A 14,028-nucleotide genomic window follows, 5' to 3' on the forward strand; every position below is an offset into this window, starting at 1 on the left:
GAGATGTGTAAATGGTAATATCCGTGCACAATGCTGCACACTCCCACACCATGAGGAACAACCAAAGCAATATAATAAGTGCATCCAGAGATTTACGCTCACTAACTTCATTTCTAGAGAAATGGAGTAAGAGATAGAGGCATAGTGACTTCCCTGGTGGTCCATTGGTTAAGACTCTGCTTCCACTGCAGGGGGTACTGGTTCAGTCCTTGGTCAGGGGAACTAAAGATCCTGCATGTCTCATGGTGCATAAAATAAAAATAAAATAGATATAGGCATAAACATTAAGCTGCAATTGTACTTATGTTACTGGGTACCCAGGCTAAACCTCAGGCTTTGAGATTATTATTTAAAATTTTTAAATAATTTTGTTTATTTTTGGCTGTACTGGGTCTTCGTTACCATGTGGACTTCTCTCTGGTTGTGGTGAGTGGGCTTCTCATTGCAGTGGCTTCTCTTATTGCAGAGAATGGGCTCCAGGGCATGTGGGCTTCAGTAGGTGCTGCACGTGGGCTCAGTAGTGGCAGCTCCCCTGCTACAGAGCTCAGGTTCAGTACTAGTGATGTATGGGCTTGGTTGCTCCACGGCATGGGGGATGTTTCCAGACCAGGGATCAAATCTGTGTCCTCTACATTAGCAGGCAGATTCCTTACCACTGAGCCACCTGGGAAGCCCCTATTTAAATCTTTAATGAATCAGAATCTTGAAATGTTGTCACTTAAGCAGTAGTTTATTTCTTGGAGCCTTGAATTCACCTATGAGGCCAACTATTGTTTGGAGAATGTCAACTGAGTTCTTTAAGTACACAGTTGTAAGTATCCACCCTATTTCCAATGTTGTGCTGTGCTGTGCTTAGTCGCTCAGTTGTGTCCGACTCTTTGCGACCCCATGGATTGTAGCCCATCAGGCTCCTTTGTCTGTGGGGATTCTCCAGGCAAGAATGCTGGAGTGGGATACCATGCCCTCCTCCAAGGGATCTTCCCAACCCAGGGGTCAAACCCAGTTCTCCCACATTGCAGGTGCATTCTTTATCAGCTGAGCTACCAGGGAAGCCCATTTCAATGTTGTTGCTATTGCTGTTGCTAAGTCGCTTCAGTTGTGTCCGACCCTATTCGACCCCATAGATGGCAGCCCACCAGGCTCCCCCGTCCCTGGGATTCTCCAGGCAAGAACACTGGAGTGGGTTTCCATTTCCTTCTCCAATGCATGAAAGTGAAAAGTGAAAATGAAGTCACTCAGTTGTGTCTGACTCTTAGCGAACTCATGGACTGCAGCCTACCAGGCTCCTCCGTCCATGGGGTTTTCCAGGCAAGAGTACTGGAGTGGGGTGCCATTGACTGTGCTAGCATTTTATGAAAAAGACTTAAGAGAAAATACTTTTTTTTGGTTAACTCATGTTATAAACAAAAGAAGGGGAAAATGAGTCGCCAACTGAAAAATATTTAAGCTAATCAGGAGTGAGCACACAATGGGGCAGCCACACAGCTGGCCAAGGAACTTACCTGGTCGTACCCATAAGGCCTCTGCTGCGGTGGCTGTGGGGGTCCAGGCTGTGCCAGTCTGTAACCCCCATACTGCTGACCTTGTCCCTGTGGGTAGTTAGGATACTGAGGACCTGGGCCACCCTGTGAAGGACCGTAGCCCTGCTGCTGTTAACTAGTATTAATTCTAGGGTCAATAATTAATCTGCAATACAGATTTCGTTAGGAATGCCCCAAATGTTATCAGTATGTCTAGGATTCATCAGCCTGTAATAATAACATGCTATTGTAAGGCAAGTGCAGAGAAAAAGAGAGTGAGCCAGGCAGTCAGGCAAGAAAAGGGAAATTTATTAGAGGGAAAAGAGAGGGTGACTGGCCCTTAAGGAGAACAAGCGTCCTCCCTGTCTGACAGCGGCCTTCTTATACCCCACCGATGAAAAATTCTCTGAAGGGATGGTCATGTAGCTGGAGGTCTGGAATCTGGTGGTCTTGCAGCTTTGAGAAGATAGGCACCAGTGAGATAACAGGATGCCATTTGGGGAATTTGGTCAATCTCAAGGATCACTGTGATTTATTCTTTGTTTGCGAGGTCGACATTATGAGCCATCTTATCAGTGAAACCCCATGTGGACCCTATCATTCCAAACTTTTTGACTTAGGATAAGGGCCGAAGGTCAATCTTCTGTAACTGCTTCCTGTAGGACAGGGGCATTGTGGGGGTGAGATAAGAAAAGGCTGGAATGTGGGTCAAGGAGATTTGTGTGAGGTCAACGTTTTTGATAATCTGAGTGAGTTAGAAATTTGCATGCAGTTCTCCAGTTTGTGGATAGTTCGGTTGGTGAGGGCTTGTAGGCGATCCTGCCACTGTAAGAGTTGCACTGGGCTCCATAGAGGTGATGAGAGTTGGGGTCTGGGGCCCTGGCCACCTTCAGTCTTCAGCGGTGAGTCCGAGGAGGCTGGGCAGAGCTGGGTTGGAGGACTCCTGCTCAGGACCAGGAGTGGATGTCCGGATCCCTGGAGAGGGATTTGGGCAGTCGACCTTCCAATGACCCTTTATGCTACAGCTGGGACGTGGACCTGGAGGAAGCCTTGGCTTTAGCCATGAACATGCCCGGTGTCTTTCTTTGCCGCGTTTGAAACAGGGCCCAGGTGGATTCCTTTCTTTGCTGGTTGATGGAGGCTTGGAAAGCATGTAGGGCAGTGGCTAAAAGGTGGTATTTGGCCTGATCTCATTGGCCCTTCTCTGGCTTTGCCTGTTCTTCCCAGTTATTGAAAATCTTAAAGGCTAAATTTAAAAGGTCTCGTTGAGGGGTTTGAGGGCCGCCTTCTGCCTTTTTTGGTTTCTTTCGGATATCTGGAGACGACTGGGAGATAAAATAGGTCTAATTTTGTATATTTTTGTAGCGCTTCCATTAACGTGGCTAGAAATTGTGCCGGGTTTTCTTCTAGTCTTTGAGTTATTTCCCGGAGCTTAATCAAAGTTGACGACTTTATGCCCTGCCTTTTGAAGGCACACAATGAGGCAAGCAATCATAAGATTATGGGCTGCTCCTCCAGATCTCCCTGCCTGATAATCCCAGTTGGGATCATCTCTGGGGCAGGGAAGCTGTGGCCCCTACAGGCTTAGTCTGTCCTGTGTATCTCATCAGCATGCGCCTGAGAGGCTTGCCATACTCCTTCCTTCTCTTCTGGGAGAAGAGTGGGTGAAAGGATGATGTAAACATCATGCCAGGTTAAGTCACAAGACTGGGTAAGATACTTGAATTCTTTTAGACAATTATCAGGATCTGAGGAGAAGGAGCCAAGACTCTTTTCAATCTGAGATAGATCAGTGAGGGAGAATGGGATATGAACCCCAACAATGCCTTCTGCTCCAGCTACTTCCCATGAAGGGAGGAGTGGAGCAAAGGAAGGAGTGGGGTCCTGTGGTGAAGTTTCCTGTTTTAAAGTTGTTCAGGACTGGGTACATGGAGGGCATCTAGGGAGGTCGGGGTAAAGCCTTGGGACTCTCAGGGTAGAGGGTGGGGCTGAGGTCCCCGTGTATCTCTGGCACAGGCTGGGGAGGGGGGTTGGGAGCTGGAGGCCTGCGCTTGAGAAGGAGGAAGGTAGGAGGGTTCGTAAGGTAGAGGTTGTGGAACTGGACCTGGAGCAGCTGCAAGGGGATCAGGAGCACTAGGGGGTGGGCTGTGGTCAGGAGGGTCGAAGGAAGAAGCAAAGTCTGAACAGGGATCAGGAAACATTGTATTAGGAGGATGTGGCCCAGAGTGGGCTAAGAGTATTTGAGAAGTAGAACAGGATTCACAGAGAGGGTCGAGAGCGAAGAGCAAAGAAAGCCTGAACGTAAGGGATTTCTAACCACTTAACCATTGTGGCGGCAGAAGTTACCAAAGTCCTGTAGAGGATTATACTCGAGAGTTCCCTTTTCTGGCCACTGGGACGTGTTATCAAGTCTGTATTGTGGCCAGACAGTGTTAGAATAGGAAATAAGTCTTTTTGGTCTGATCTCCCCTTGGAAGCCCAAAGCTTTTAGGTTTCGGAGAAGGCATCCTAGAGAAATAGATTTTGAGGGCAGGGATTGAGAATTTCCATTTGCAGCCGAATAGGGAGGTTAGCTGCTACTGCTGCTCCTAAGTTGCTTCAGTCGTGTCCGACTCTGTGCAACCCCACAGATGGCAGCCCACCAGGCTCCCCCGTCTCTGGGATTCTTCAGGCAAGAACACATTGCCATTTCCTTCTCCAATGCATGAAAGTGAAAGTGAAGTCGCTCAGTCGTGTCTAACTCTTAGTGATCCCATGGACTGCAGCCTACCAGGCTCCTCCACCCATGGGATTTTCCAGGCAAGAGTACTGGAGTGGGGTGCCATTGCCTTCTCCGATAGGGAGGTTAGACAAGGGCGAGAGAACGCGAGGAGAAAGATCCGAGAGAAAAGGCATCCCCGTTCTCAGGATTTTCTCAGAGAGTAATAATAGTCTGCTTTGAAATAGTCTGCTATTTCAAAGTCAGATGGGGCACAAGGCCAGGGGCCCGAGGGCCGTGGGGATCCTCCCGCCTAAGTGCCTAGTGCTAGGACTTGGAAATGAAGCGAGAGAGAGAGAGAGAGAGAGAGGGGATCCGAGAGAATGGGATTTCACTCACCCTTGGAACCGATGGATGAAATGTGGGCCAGTGTGTGGATGTCAGTCCAGCAAGACAAGTGGAAAGTCCCGTCCCGGAGCTCATCTCAGTTTCTCGGCCAGGTCCAAGGCAGGGGACCACCGGAGGTGGGCTTGTGAGAGGAGCCCACCCAGTTGTGGTGGATCTTCCCTCCCGGGTTTCGGCACCAGAACGTAAGCCGAGTGCAGAGAAAAAGAGAGCCAGCCAGGCAGTCAGGCAAGAAAAGGGAAATTTATTAGAGGGAAAAGAGACAGTAACTGGCCCTTAAGGAGAACCAGCTTTCTGACGGAGTCCTTCTTATACCCCACCACTGAAAAATTCTCTGAAGGGATGGTCACGTAGTTGGAGGTCTGGAATCTGGTGGTCTTGCAGCTTTGAGAAGATAGACGCCAGTGAGATAACAGGATGCCATTTGGGGAATTTGGTCAGTCTCAAGGGTCACTGTGATTTATTCTTTGTTTGCGAGGTCGACATTATGAGCCATTTTATCAGTGAGACCCCATGTGGACACTATCAGCTCTTATTGCCCAAGTTCAAGAACTACAAACTTTTACCTACTGGACTGCAAAAATTTAGCCACCTCTCCCATGGTGTCCCCAGTCATCTCTGAGACTTTCACTGGGGCTATCTCAGATGGGCTCAAAAACGTGTGTGTTCCTGTTCATCCTAGACTTACTGCAGGCAGTTGTTCTACCTCTTTCTTCCCCTGGTTCTAGATAACTGATAACCTCTGTGCTGTATTGGTGATGGGATGAAGAAAGAATGGGAGTAAAAGATGCAATCCTTCATTTCTACTGTTAGGTCTCAGCATGCAACAGACCTTTCTGCTAGTTTCCTATATAACATAAGTGAGATCAGACCATAATGTAAAGGAATGGAATGTGTGTTGCCAGTGAGAGGAACTTGAACTGTTTTGCAGAGGGTAGAGAAGAAAGCCTGAGTCTTTAGTCCAGAGCCAGGACTCTGGGAACCATCACACAATAAACACCCACAAGCTGTGTAGGGATGTTTGATTCTGGTGTACCAACCAAGTACGAGTGAATCTAAATGCAAAGAAGGTTCCTCTTTGCAGAACTTCCTCTCCAGAGTGCTAAGTATCCATCCAGAATCTCTTGTATTCCAAAACCATCTCCTTTGGGCACTTCCTATGAACCTGGGGGAGTTTTGATCTTAAGCTCCTGGAATGAAGGCACAACGGCAGCAGCTTGGAAGTTTAAATTTGGCTAAATAAGTGGGCTGATTCCTTTGCTTGTCTCCAGCAGCACCTTCCTCATTCTCAAAGTCAATGTCTACTACTTCCCATCTCCATCCACTCAATCTGGGTCCTTCAGAGTTAAAAGGGGCTAAATCTCTTCGGAGCACTGCTACCCTGGCTTTGATTTTTGATTTTTGCTGAAGGAACTAGAGTGAAGTGAGGGGAGCCCTCTTGGAACATTTCATTACCAGATGACTTCTCTACTCTGCTCTTTCTTCTTCTTCTTTTGTTGTTGTTGTTGGAAAAAGAAGGTTTGCTTTATTGAGGAACCCAGCAACCCAGGGAAAAGGTGGGCTTGTGTCCAGACACCGGCTCTGAAGATTCTGCTCCACCATGAAAGCTTCTCAGATGGTAAAGAATCCACCTGCAAGGCAGGAGACATGGGTTTGATCCCTGGATCGGGACGATTCCCTGGAGAAGGGTATGGCTACCCACTCCAGTATTCTGGCCTGGAGAATCCCATCAACAGAGGAGCCTGATGGGCTATAGTTTATGGGGTTGCAAAGAGTCAGAGGTGACTGTGCATATAATTTATATATTTTATATCTATGAATGTTTCTAAAGGGAGAATCATTTGGGAAGGAGATCAGAGTCTTCATTATCTTCCACTGTGTGCAGATTTTTTTTCTGATTGGTTGGTGGTGAGGTAACAGGGGGGTGTTTTAGGAACCTTGTGCTCAGGCTGAAGTCACCATCCTTTATGTGGGTGGGGGCCTTAGTTCCTAGTTTCAGGACTTAATGAAGCTCAGGTTCTTTTTTTGTTTGTTTTTTGGCTGCACTGGGTGCTTGTTGCTGTGCGTGGACTTTCTATAGTTGCAAAGAGCAGGGGCTACTCTTCATGTGGGCTTCTCATTGTGGTAGCTTTCTGTGTTGTGGAGCAAGGGCCTAGGGCACTCAGGGCTTCAGTAGTTGCTATACGTAGGCTCCAGAGTGAAAGCTCGGTAGTTGTGGCCTAGGCAGCCTAGTTGCCCCTCAGCATGTGGGATCTTCCCAGACCAGGAATCGAACCAGTTTCCCCTGCATTGCAAGGCGGTTCTTAGTCACCAGACCACCAGGGAAGCCTGAAGCTTGGGTTCTTGATATCTCATCACAGAAAGAATTCAGGGAAAGACAAAGTGATAGGTAAGAAGAGGATTTATTTAGAGAGAAACACACTCCACAGACAGAGTGTGGGCCCTCTCAGAAGGCAAGACCAGGATGCTCTTTCATCTCATGTTGTCTTTTCTTCCCCACTGCTTCCTTCTGGGGTGTCAGCAGCCTTAAAAGAAATGAGCATCTCACGTGAACCAAGCTTATTTGTTCACAAGAGTGGGGTGGCTTCCAGCCTGACACCTCTCACTTGCCAGAAACTCTTGGGCAAAGTTTTACTTTCCTAATAATGGAAGGGGATCTTGCCCATCAATTACAAACTGCCACATGGTTTCTCAATCCACTGAGAAATGCTACTTCTCTCTTGTCGGCCAGTGCCCCCTCCTGTCCTGGCAGCTTTTACATGCTACCTGGGGGGGCTCTGAAGGGCAGAATCACTGACTAGGATGATACTAAGAGTACCAGCAAGGATCTTATCAAGTTTTTCAAATGATTTGGACTTCTTCTCTGCCAAATTGAAAGTGATGTCTCTTCCAGGATATTAGCTTCATTGTCTTCCTTAACTGGGAGGCTTGTTTTGCTATTCCTGCAGCCTAAGTCCACATCAATGCATGTCCTTAAAGAAAGCTTAGAAATGTTTGGGTACAGGTGACCCCCATGGGTGTTCCTTCTATCTAGGGCGCTCCTCTCTGGACCAAGATTTCTTACTGTCATGTACAAGTAGGGACTTTTGTAACAGGTTCTAAAGTTTTTGAAACATTAATAGGTAAGCTGCCATATAAACTGTTGGTTAGGGCTTCCTTGGTGGCTTATTGGTGAAGAGTAACCAGCCAATGCAGGAGATGTGGGTTCGATCTCTGGTCCTGGAAGATCCCACAGGCCATGGAACAACTAAGCCTGTGTGCCACAATTACTGAGACTGTGCTCTGGAGCCTGCAAGCCATGACTACTGAAGTCCACACACCCTAGAGCCGAAGCTCTGCAATAAGAGAAGCCACCACGTTGAGAAGCCCACACGCCACAGTGAAGAATAGCCCCTGTTTGGCACAATGTAGACCTAGTGCAGCCAAAAATAAATAATTTAATTTTTAAAAATTGTTGTTTAAAAGCTAAAATATGATTTCTTCTTACAGGATGTAGAGGCTTGAATTCAGCTTTCAGACCTTTGTTTTGTTACATGAATTTTAGAAAAAACTATGAAGTTAGCCAAATGCAGCTGTTTTAGACTCTGAAGCTAAGTGCTTAGTTTGATTAGATAATTTGTTGCATATCATTATGACTGGTAGACATGGTTCCTCTAAGGGTTTAGACTATACGATGCTGCAGATATGCTGCAAATCTTTACTTGTTCTCATGGAGTTGTGAGTGATCTTGTTTATGGAGTTTTCAGGCAATGAGAAACTGAGACTGAAAAGATGGTTAAGAAGAACGTGAAAGTAGTCTTCCCCTCGTGGTAGAAGAAAGACTAGACTGTAACATCTTAGACAGGAGTTGGACTGGATATCTTAGTCCTCTTTTGTGTTTTAAGTATCGGAACTCATGTGAACCAGCGTAAGCTAAAGAGTGAACGTCTTTATAGAGATTCAGAAGAATCTCATAACTCCCAAAGGCAGGAAGTTTTCTAGACCTCAGGGGATTCCAGAGGAGACTGTGACCTCAGGCAAAGAAAATCAAGCCAACTAGTCATTCAGTCTCTCCTGAACTCCTTTGTCACTTCACTTTGTTTATGCTTTATTTTATCTCTACAGCTCAGTTTTTCCTGTTTATTAGTATATAAGTGCCTGGAAAGGGGGCTAGCTTTATATCTTTTTGGTTCACGCAAGCAAAAGAGGAAAGTAGCATCAATCAGTTCCAAATCCAGATATCCAAGCACAGAAATTAAACTGGTACCTTTCTTTGGTCCTACCAAAGAAAGTCAAAGGAGTTGTAAACAAGGGTCCAGGGCTTGAGAAAAGGGCTGTAAGGGCCCATGGAAGACTGCAGGCTCAATACAGCAAAAGATGCTTATCACACTGGGCTTCATGCAGCTCAATCTAGCTGATGGCTCTAGCTGGCTAGTTCTGTATATAATTTTATTTATTTATTTTTGGCTGTGTGGGTCTTTGCTGCTGCATGGGCTTTTCTCTAGTTGTGGTGAGTGGAGGCTACACTCTAGTTGAGGTGCATGGACTTCTCTTTGTGGTGGCTTCTTATTGCAGAGCGCGGGCTCTAGGGCTCTTGGGTTTCACTAGTTGTGACACAGGGGCTCAGTAGTTATAGCTCTAGGGCTCTAGAGCACTGGCTCAATAGTTGTGGAGCAGCGGCTTAGCTGCCTCCAGGCATGTGGGATCATGCCGGATCAGGGATTGAACCCACGTCCCTTGCATTGGTAGGTGGATTCTTTACCACTGAGCCACCAGGGAAACCCCTAACTGGCTAATTCTGAATGACCTAGTTTTCAGAAAACGTGCTGCCCTTGGGTTTTCATGTTTTAATATAGCTAACTTGTTGAGGCCATGTACCACCTGACCTCTGTGGGTAGGAGGGTGAAAAAGTAAGTGAAAGTGAAAGTCGCTCAGTCTTGTCTGACTCTTTGTGACCCCTTTGGTATTCTCCAGGCCAGAATAATGCAGTGGTAGCCTTCCCTTCTCCAGGGGACCTTCCCAACCCAGGGATCGAACCCAGGTCTCCCACATTGCAGGTGGATTCTTTACCAGCTGAGCTGCAAGGGAAGCTCAAGAATATTGGAGTGGGTAGGAGGGTGGTTTCTCTTAATGTAAATTACTGTTATTGATTTTTGTTAGCCAGTGGTATGTTCTAGACAACAAAATAAAACTTAGGAGGCAGTTTGTGGACTAGGATAAGCTTGGTAGTCTTCTCTCTAAGGTTACTTGGAAGCTGGATTTGGCTTTTTAGGCATAAAAGTGCTTAGAGAACTTTTCCTGGTAGGGATGAGCTGGCCCTTGTTACATTGAGACAGAAAATAAGCTAGACAAGGAAGCGCCCTATGAAGAAATTGAAGATATTGGTAGATCTGTGGTACCTGAGTAAAGATATATCTACTTGTAAGTTACTCCATTTCTTAATTCTTCTGTAAAACTGGGGAAAATAAAATACAAAAGAATTGTTCTGTATTGCTGGGGAAGTCAAGTGAAGGATCTATTTCATGTTAGGGAGAAGGCAATGGCACCCCACTCCAGTACTCTTGCCTGGAAAATCCCATGGGTGGAGGAGCCTGGTAGGCTGTAGTCCATGGGGTCACAACGAGTTGGACACGACTGAGTGACTTAACTTTCACTTTTCACTTTCATGCATTGGAGAAGGAAATGGCAACCCACCCCAGTGTTCTTGCCTGGAGAATCCCAGGGATGGCGGAGCCTGGTGGGCTGCCGTTTATGGGGTCGCACAGAGTCGGACACGACTGAAGAGACTTAGCAGCAGCAGCAAAAAGTAAGGGTTGGCGGGGCTTCCTTGGTGGTCCAGTGGTTAAGAATCAGCCTTGCAATGCAAGAGACACAGGTTCAATCCATCCCTGGTTTAGGACAATCTCGTGCTGAGGAGCAACAAAGCCCGCGAGCTGCAACTACTGAGCCCATGTGCTGCAACTTCTAAAGCCCACTCACCTAGAGCCTGTGCTCTGCAGCAGGAGAAGCCACCACAATGAGAAACCTGCACACCCTAACAAAGAGCCCCCACTCAACTCGCCACAAGTAGAGAAAGCCTGAGTGCAACCATGAACACCCACCACAGCCAAAAAATAAAATAAATAAGTAAATAAATCTTTTTAAAAACCCAGTAAGGGTTGGCATGTTCCCTCTTCTTTCTTACCAACACCCAGTCTGAAAGGGGCAGAACCAAGGAGAGCAGAACCCTGGAGCCAAGAGATGAGCGAGAGGTGTGTTATGGCACCAGGGTCAGGGCATTGGAGCAAAAGAACCTTAGCGGACCTGTCCTTAAACACACATGAGGTGGGGCCTTGAGAGACTCAGAAAAAAAAGGAGGTATTTGTGGGGTGTTAAATTCCTGCAATCCAGTAAACTGGGGGCTTGAAATCATTACGATATGGGAGTTAAGGTAAATGTGACTTCATTTTATAGTCACAGGCTGATTGTTCATGCCAGATACATTTAAAAGAGAAAAATAAATAGAAACAAACTCCAACAATGGTAAAATCATTAAGCAAAGTATTTTGATATGATAGACTATCTTGTAGCCATTAAATGTGATGTTCACAGCAGATGATCTGAGAAAAATCTTACTGCATCATCTCTTTAAAAAAATCACTAAATTCAGTATCGTGTCGACTATGTACAGGGGATAGAAAAATACCAGAAAGAAACCAAATAAGATGCTAACAATGGTTGTCTGTGGGTAGTGGGAATGTGGCTGATATACTTCCTGCTTCCTGGCACTTTTGCAGTCCCTCCAGTGCTATATTGAGTATGTATTACTTTTAGAATTAGGAACAAGAAAAAGTTCACACATGTGTTGTAATATTGGTCACACCTCTTATAAGCTGGTCTACATCTAAGTTACTGTGTTAACGTACCCAGAACTATTTGTATATTATCTTTAGTTTTACAGTGCAGGTTTTGCCTTCATAGTAAAAAATTCCAAATATCAAGAAGAGCTGGGAAAGATTCTTACCTTGTGCCCTGGATGCCACATAGCAAGCTCAGTTTCATCCTCTTTAGTCTTCACTCCCTTCTCTTAAGACTCTGTCTGGTTTTCTTAAGGAGAGCTTCCCAGCTGGACTAACCAAGCCTCTCCTTCTCTTTGGCAGATTACCTCCAATATTCCAGGGCCTTCTTCCTCATCTCTGTCTTCACCATACTTGTTGTCCTTGGCTGGCTCTTCAGTTCTTGCCTCCCTAGAAGAGGAAGGGTGACTGGTAACTTGGATCTGAAGGTATCCATGCTCAGCTTCATCTCAGGTACAGACCCAGATGGCAGGGTAGTACTGTGGTAAAACTGCTGAGGGAACAAACTTCCTCTGTGTGGGTTTTTATCCCCTTTTTCTTGTTCCCTTTCTCTTTTTCATTCCATCAAGTTGCCAGCTACCTGCCCTGTCTTACTGTATGAAACACATTCGTTAGCTTAACCCAGGGAAGAGGCCTCACCTTGGCCAGTCATCTTGGTTAGATTTTTATCTCTTTGATCCTTTCTATGTAATATGGTATGGGCTTCTCCAGTGGTTTAGTGGTAAAGAATCTGCCTGCAACGCAGAAGACGTGGGTTCGACCCCTGGGTGGGGAAGATCCCCCGGAGGAGGAAATGGCAGCCCACTCCAGTGATTCTTGCCTGGGAAATCCCATGGACAGAGGAACCTGGCAGGCTACAGTCCGTGGGGTTGCAAAAAAGTTGGATACAACGTAGCGACTAAACAACAATGACAAATAATGTGGTGTCTGGAAGTAGAAGAATTGGGGGTAGCAGTCAAGGCAAATTAAAGACACTGACGGATGTGACATGTTTTCTTCTGGTCCTAGCCTCCTGCTTGCTGCTCTGCCTCATCCTGTTTCTGGAACAGGTCGACTTGTATACTTCAGAAACAGTGGACTCAGCTCTCCTATGGCCCTATCAGGTTAATTGGGGAAGTGACTTCATATACTTGTTTGCGGGTGAGTCAGTCCCCTTCCTGCCTTAAGCTAGGAGGATGGAAGGGGAAATCAGTTCTCGAAAGGGAGGAGGAATCTAGGAGAAATAGAAGCACTAACCGTTCCTATTAAAAACATTCATACCTCAAGAGGCAGTGTGGTATGGTAAATAAAATATGCATTTTGGAGTCTGAAAAAAATCTAGAATTAGTAACCTGTTCTACTAACTGGCTTCCCTGGTGGCTCAGACGGTAAACGTCTGCCTGCAAAGCCAGAGACCCGGTTTCAATCCCTGGGAAGATCTCCTGGAGAAGGAAATGGCAACCCACTCCAGTATTCTTGCCCCGAAAATCCCATGGATGGAGGAGCCTGGGAGGCTACAGTCCATGGGGTCGCAAAGAGTCTGACACGACTGAGGGACTTCATTTTCACTGTTCTATTAACTGAGGCACAGATGGGTTGAGAAACTTGCTCAAGACCATACAGAAAGTAGGAACTATGATTTGCATGCAGGAGGTTCAAGCTTTGTCCTCATCACGGAAGAAGTACAGTAATGAAATGGGAGTGCAGGAGGGTAAAGGAACCCTGCTGGCGGGGGGTGGGGGTGGGCAGGGGATTGACTTCACTGAAAAGAGCCCTTGTGAGCTGAGTATTGAAAGAATGAGTTAGAATTTTCAAAGTCCAAAGACCATCTGTCTCTTGAAACTCACCTCAAATTCTTCTCTTCCCCTAGGGATTGTCTCCTTCCTCAATTACATAACTTCCAGATCTCCTTCTCTGGATCAAGACATCACCGCAGTTCCTACAGAAAAGTCAAGGCTGGGATTTGGTCCAGTGACTCTGCCTGTTGAAGATGCCTTGTCAGAGCTTCTGACAGAATCTTCGAGTGAGATCAGCCAAACCCATCAAATATAGAACTGTGACTGATAAGAACCCAACTGTTGCTTGACTTAAAAACAGGGGAGAAGCTAACTGAGTAGGGAATGATTGTGCAAATTTGAGGAAACTCTCCTAATATCATGTCCATATAACTGAAGGGGACAGCATTAAAGCTGATAAAATCTCCTTTGTGTATGTTGCATCCAAAATGTGTATGATAGTCATAAAGCAAATAATGAAAACTCCCAGAAGAAAAAGTTGCTAAAAGAAAACATCAGTGTTTAGGTACACAGATCAAAGAAACTAGCAATAAATGGCAGTGCATTGAATCAGAGCTCTCTTGGGAATCAGGGATTTCACAGACCAGAATGGTGCATGCAGGGAAATGTCACCAAATTTTGTTTGAACTTTTCTTTGCCATGTGTGGCCTTGGGAATACTCAGGATGGAAGGCATTTGCACACTATTATTGAATCTGAATTGGGCATCATTACCAGAAATGGAATGAATATCATGGAGATAATACCTACCCCCCAAGGAGTTAAGAAGTGCTGGATAGATTTAGGGGAATCTATGACACCCCCCCTTTCTATGAG

General features: G+C 46.1%; 1 protein-coding gene across 3 annotated transcripts in view; it reads left to right on the forward strand.

Annotated features, from left to right (window-relative positions):
- The window catches only part of TMEM202 (transmembrane protein 202), a 16,338-nt gene extending 2,719 nt beyond the window's left edge, over positions 1–13,619 (forward strand). Inside the window, exons 3-5 of one of the 3 annotated variants that reach the window (XM_024997930.2) lie at positions 11,742–11,891; positions 12,447–12,541; positions 13,288–13,377. In XM_024997930.2, coding sequence (XP_024853698.1) covers positions 11,742–11,891; positions 12,447–12,541; positions 13,288–13,314 — 272 coding nt within the window. In that variant the 3' untranslated portion in view covers positions 13,315–13,377. Of the gene's footprint in view, positions 1–11,741; positions 11,892–12,446; positions 12,579–13,287 lie in introns of all 3 variants that reach the window. The other 2 variants (XM_002690532.6, XM_059890775.1) reach the window with 2 other exon arrangements.
- Positions 13,620–14,028: the final 409 nt, after the last annotated feature.

The sequence above is a fragment of the Bos taurus genome, chromosome 10 (genome assembly GCF_002263795.3).
Source record: "Bos taurus isolate L1 Dominette 01449 registration number 42190680 breed Hereford chromosome 10, ARS-UCD2.0, whole genome shotgun sequence".
In the NCBI taxonomy this organism is placed as follows: Eukaryota; Metazoa; Chordata; class Mammalia; order Artiodactyla; family Bovidae; genus Bos; species Bos taurus.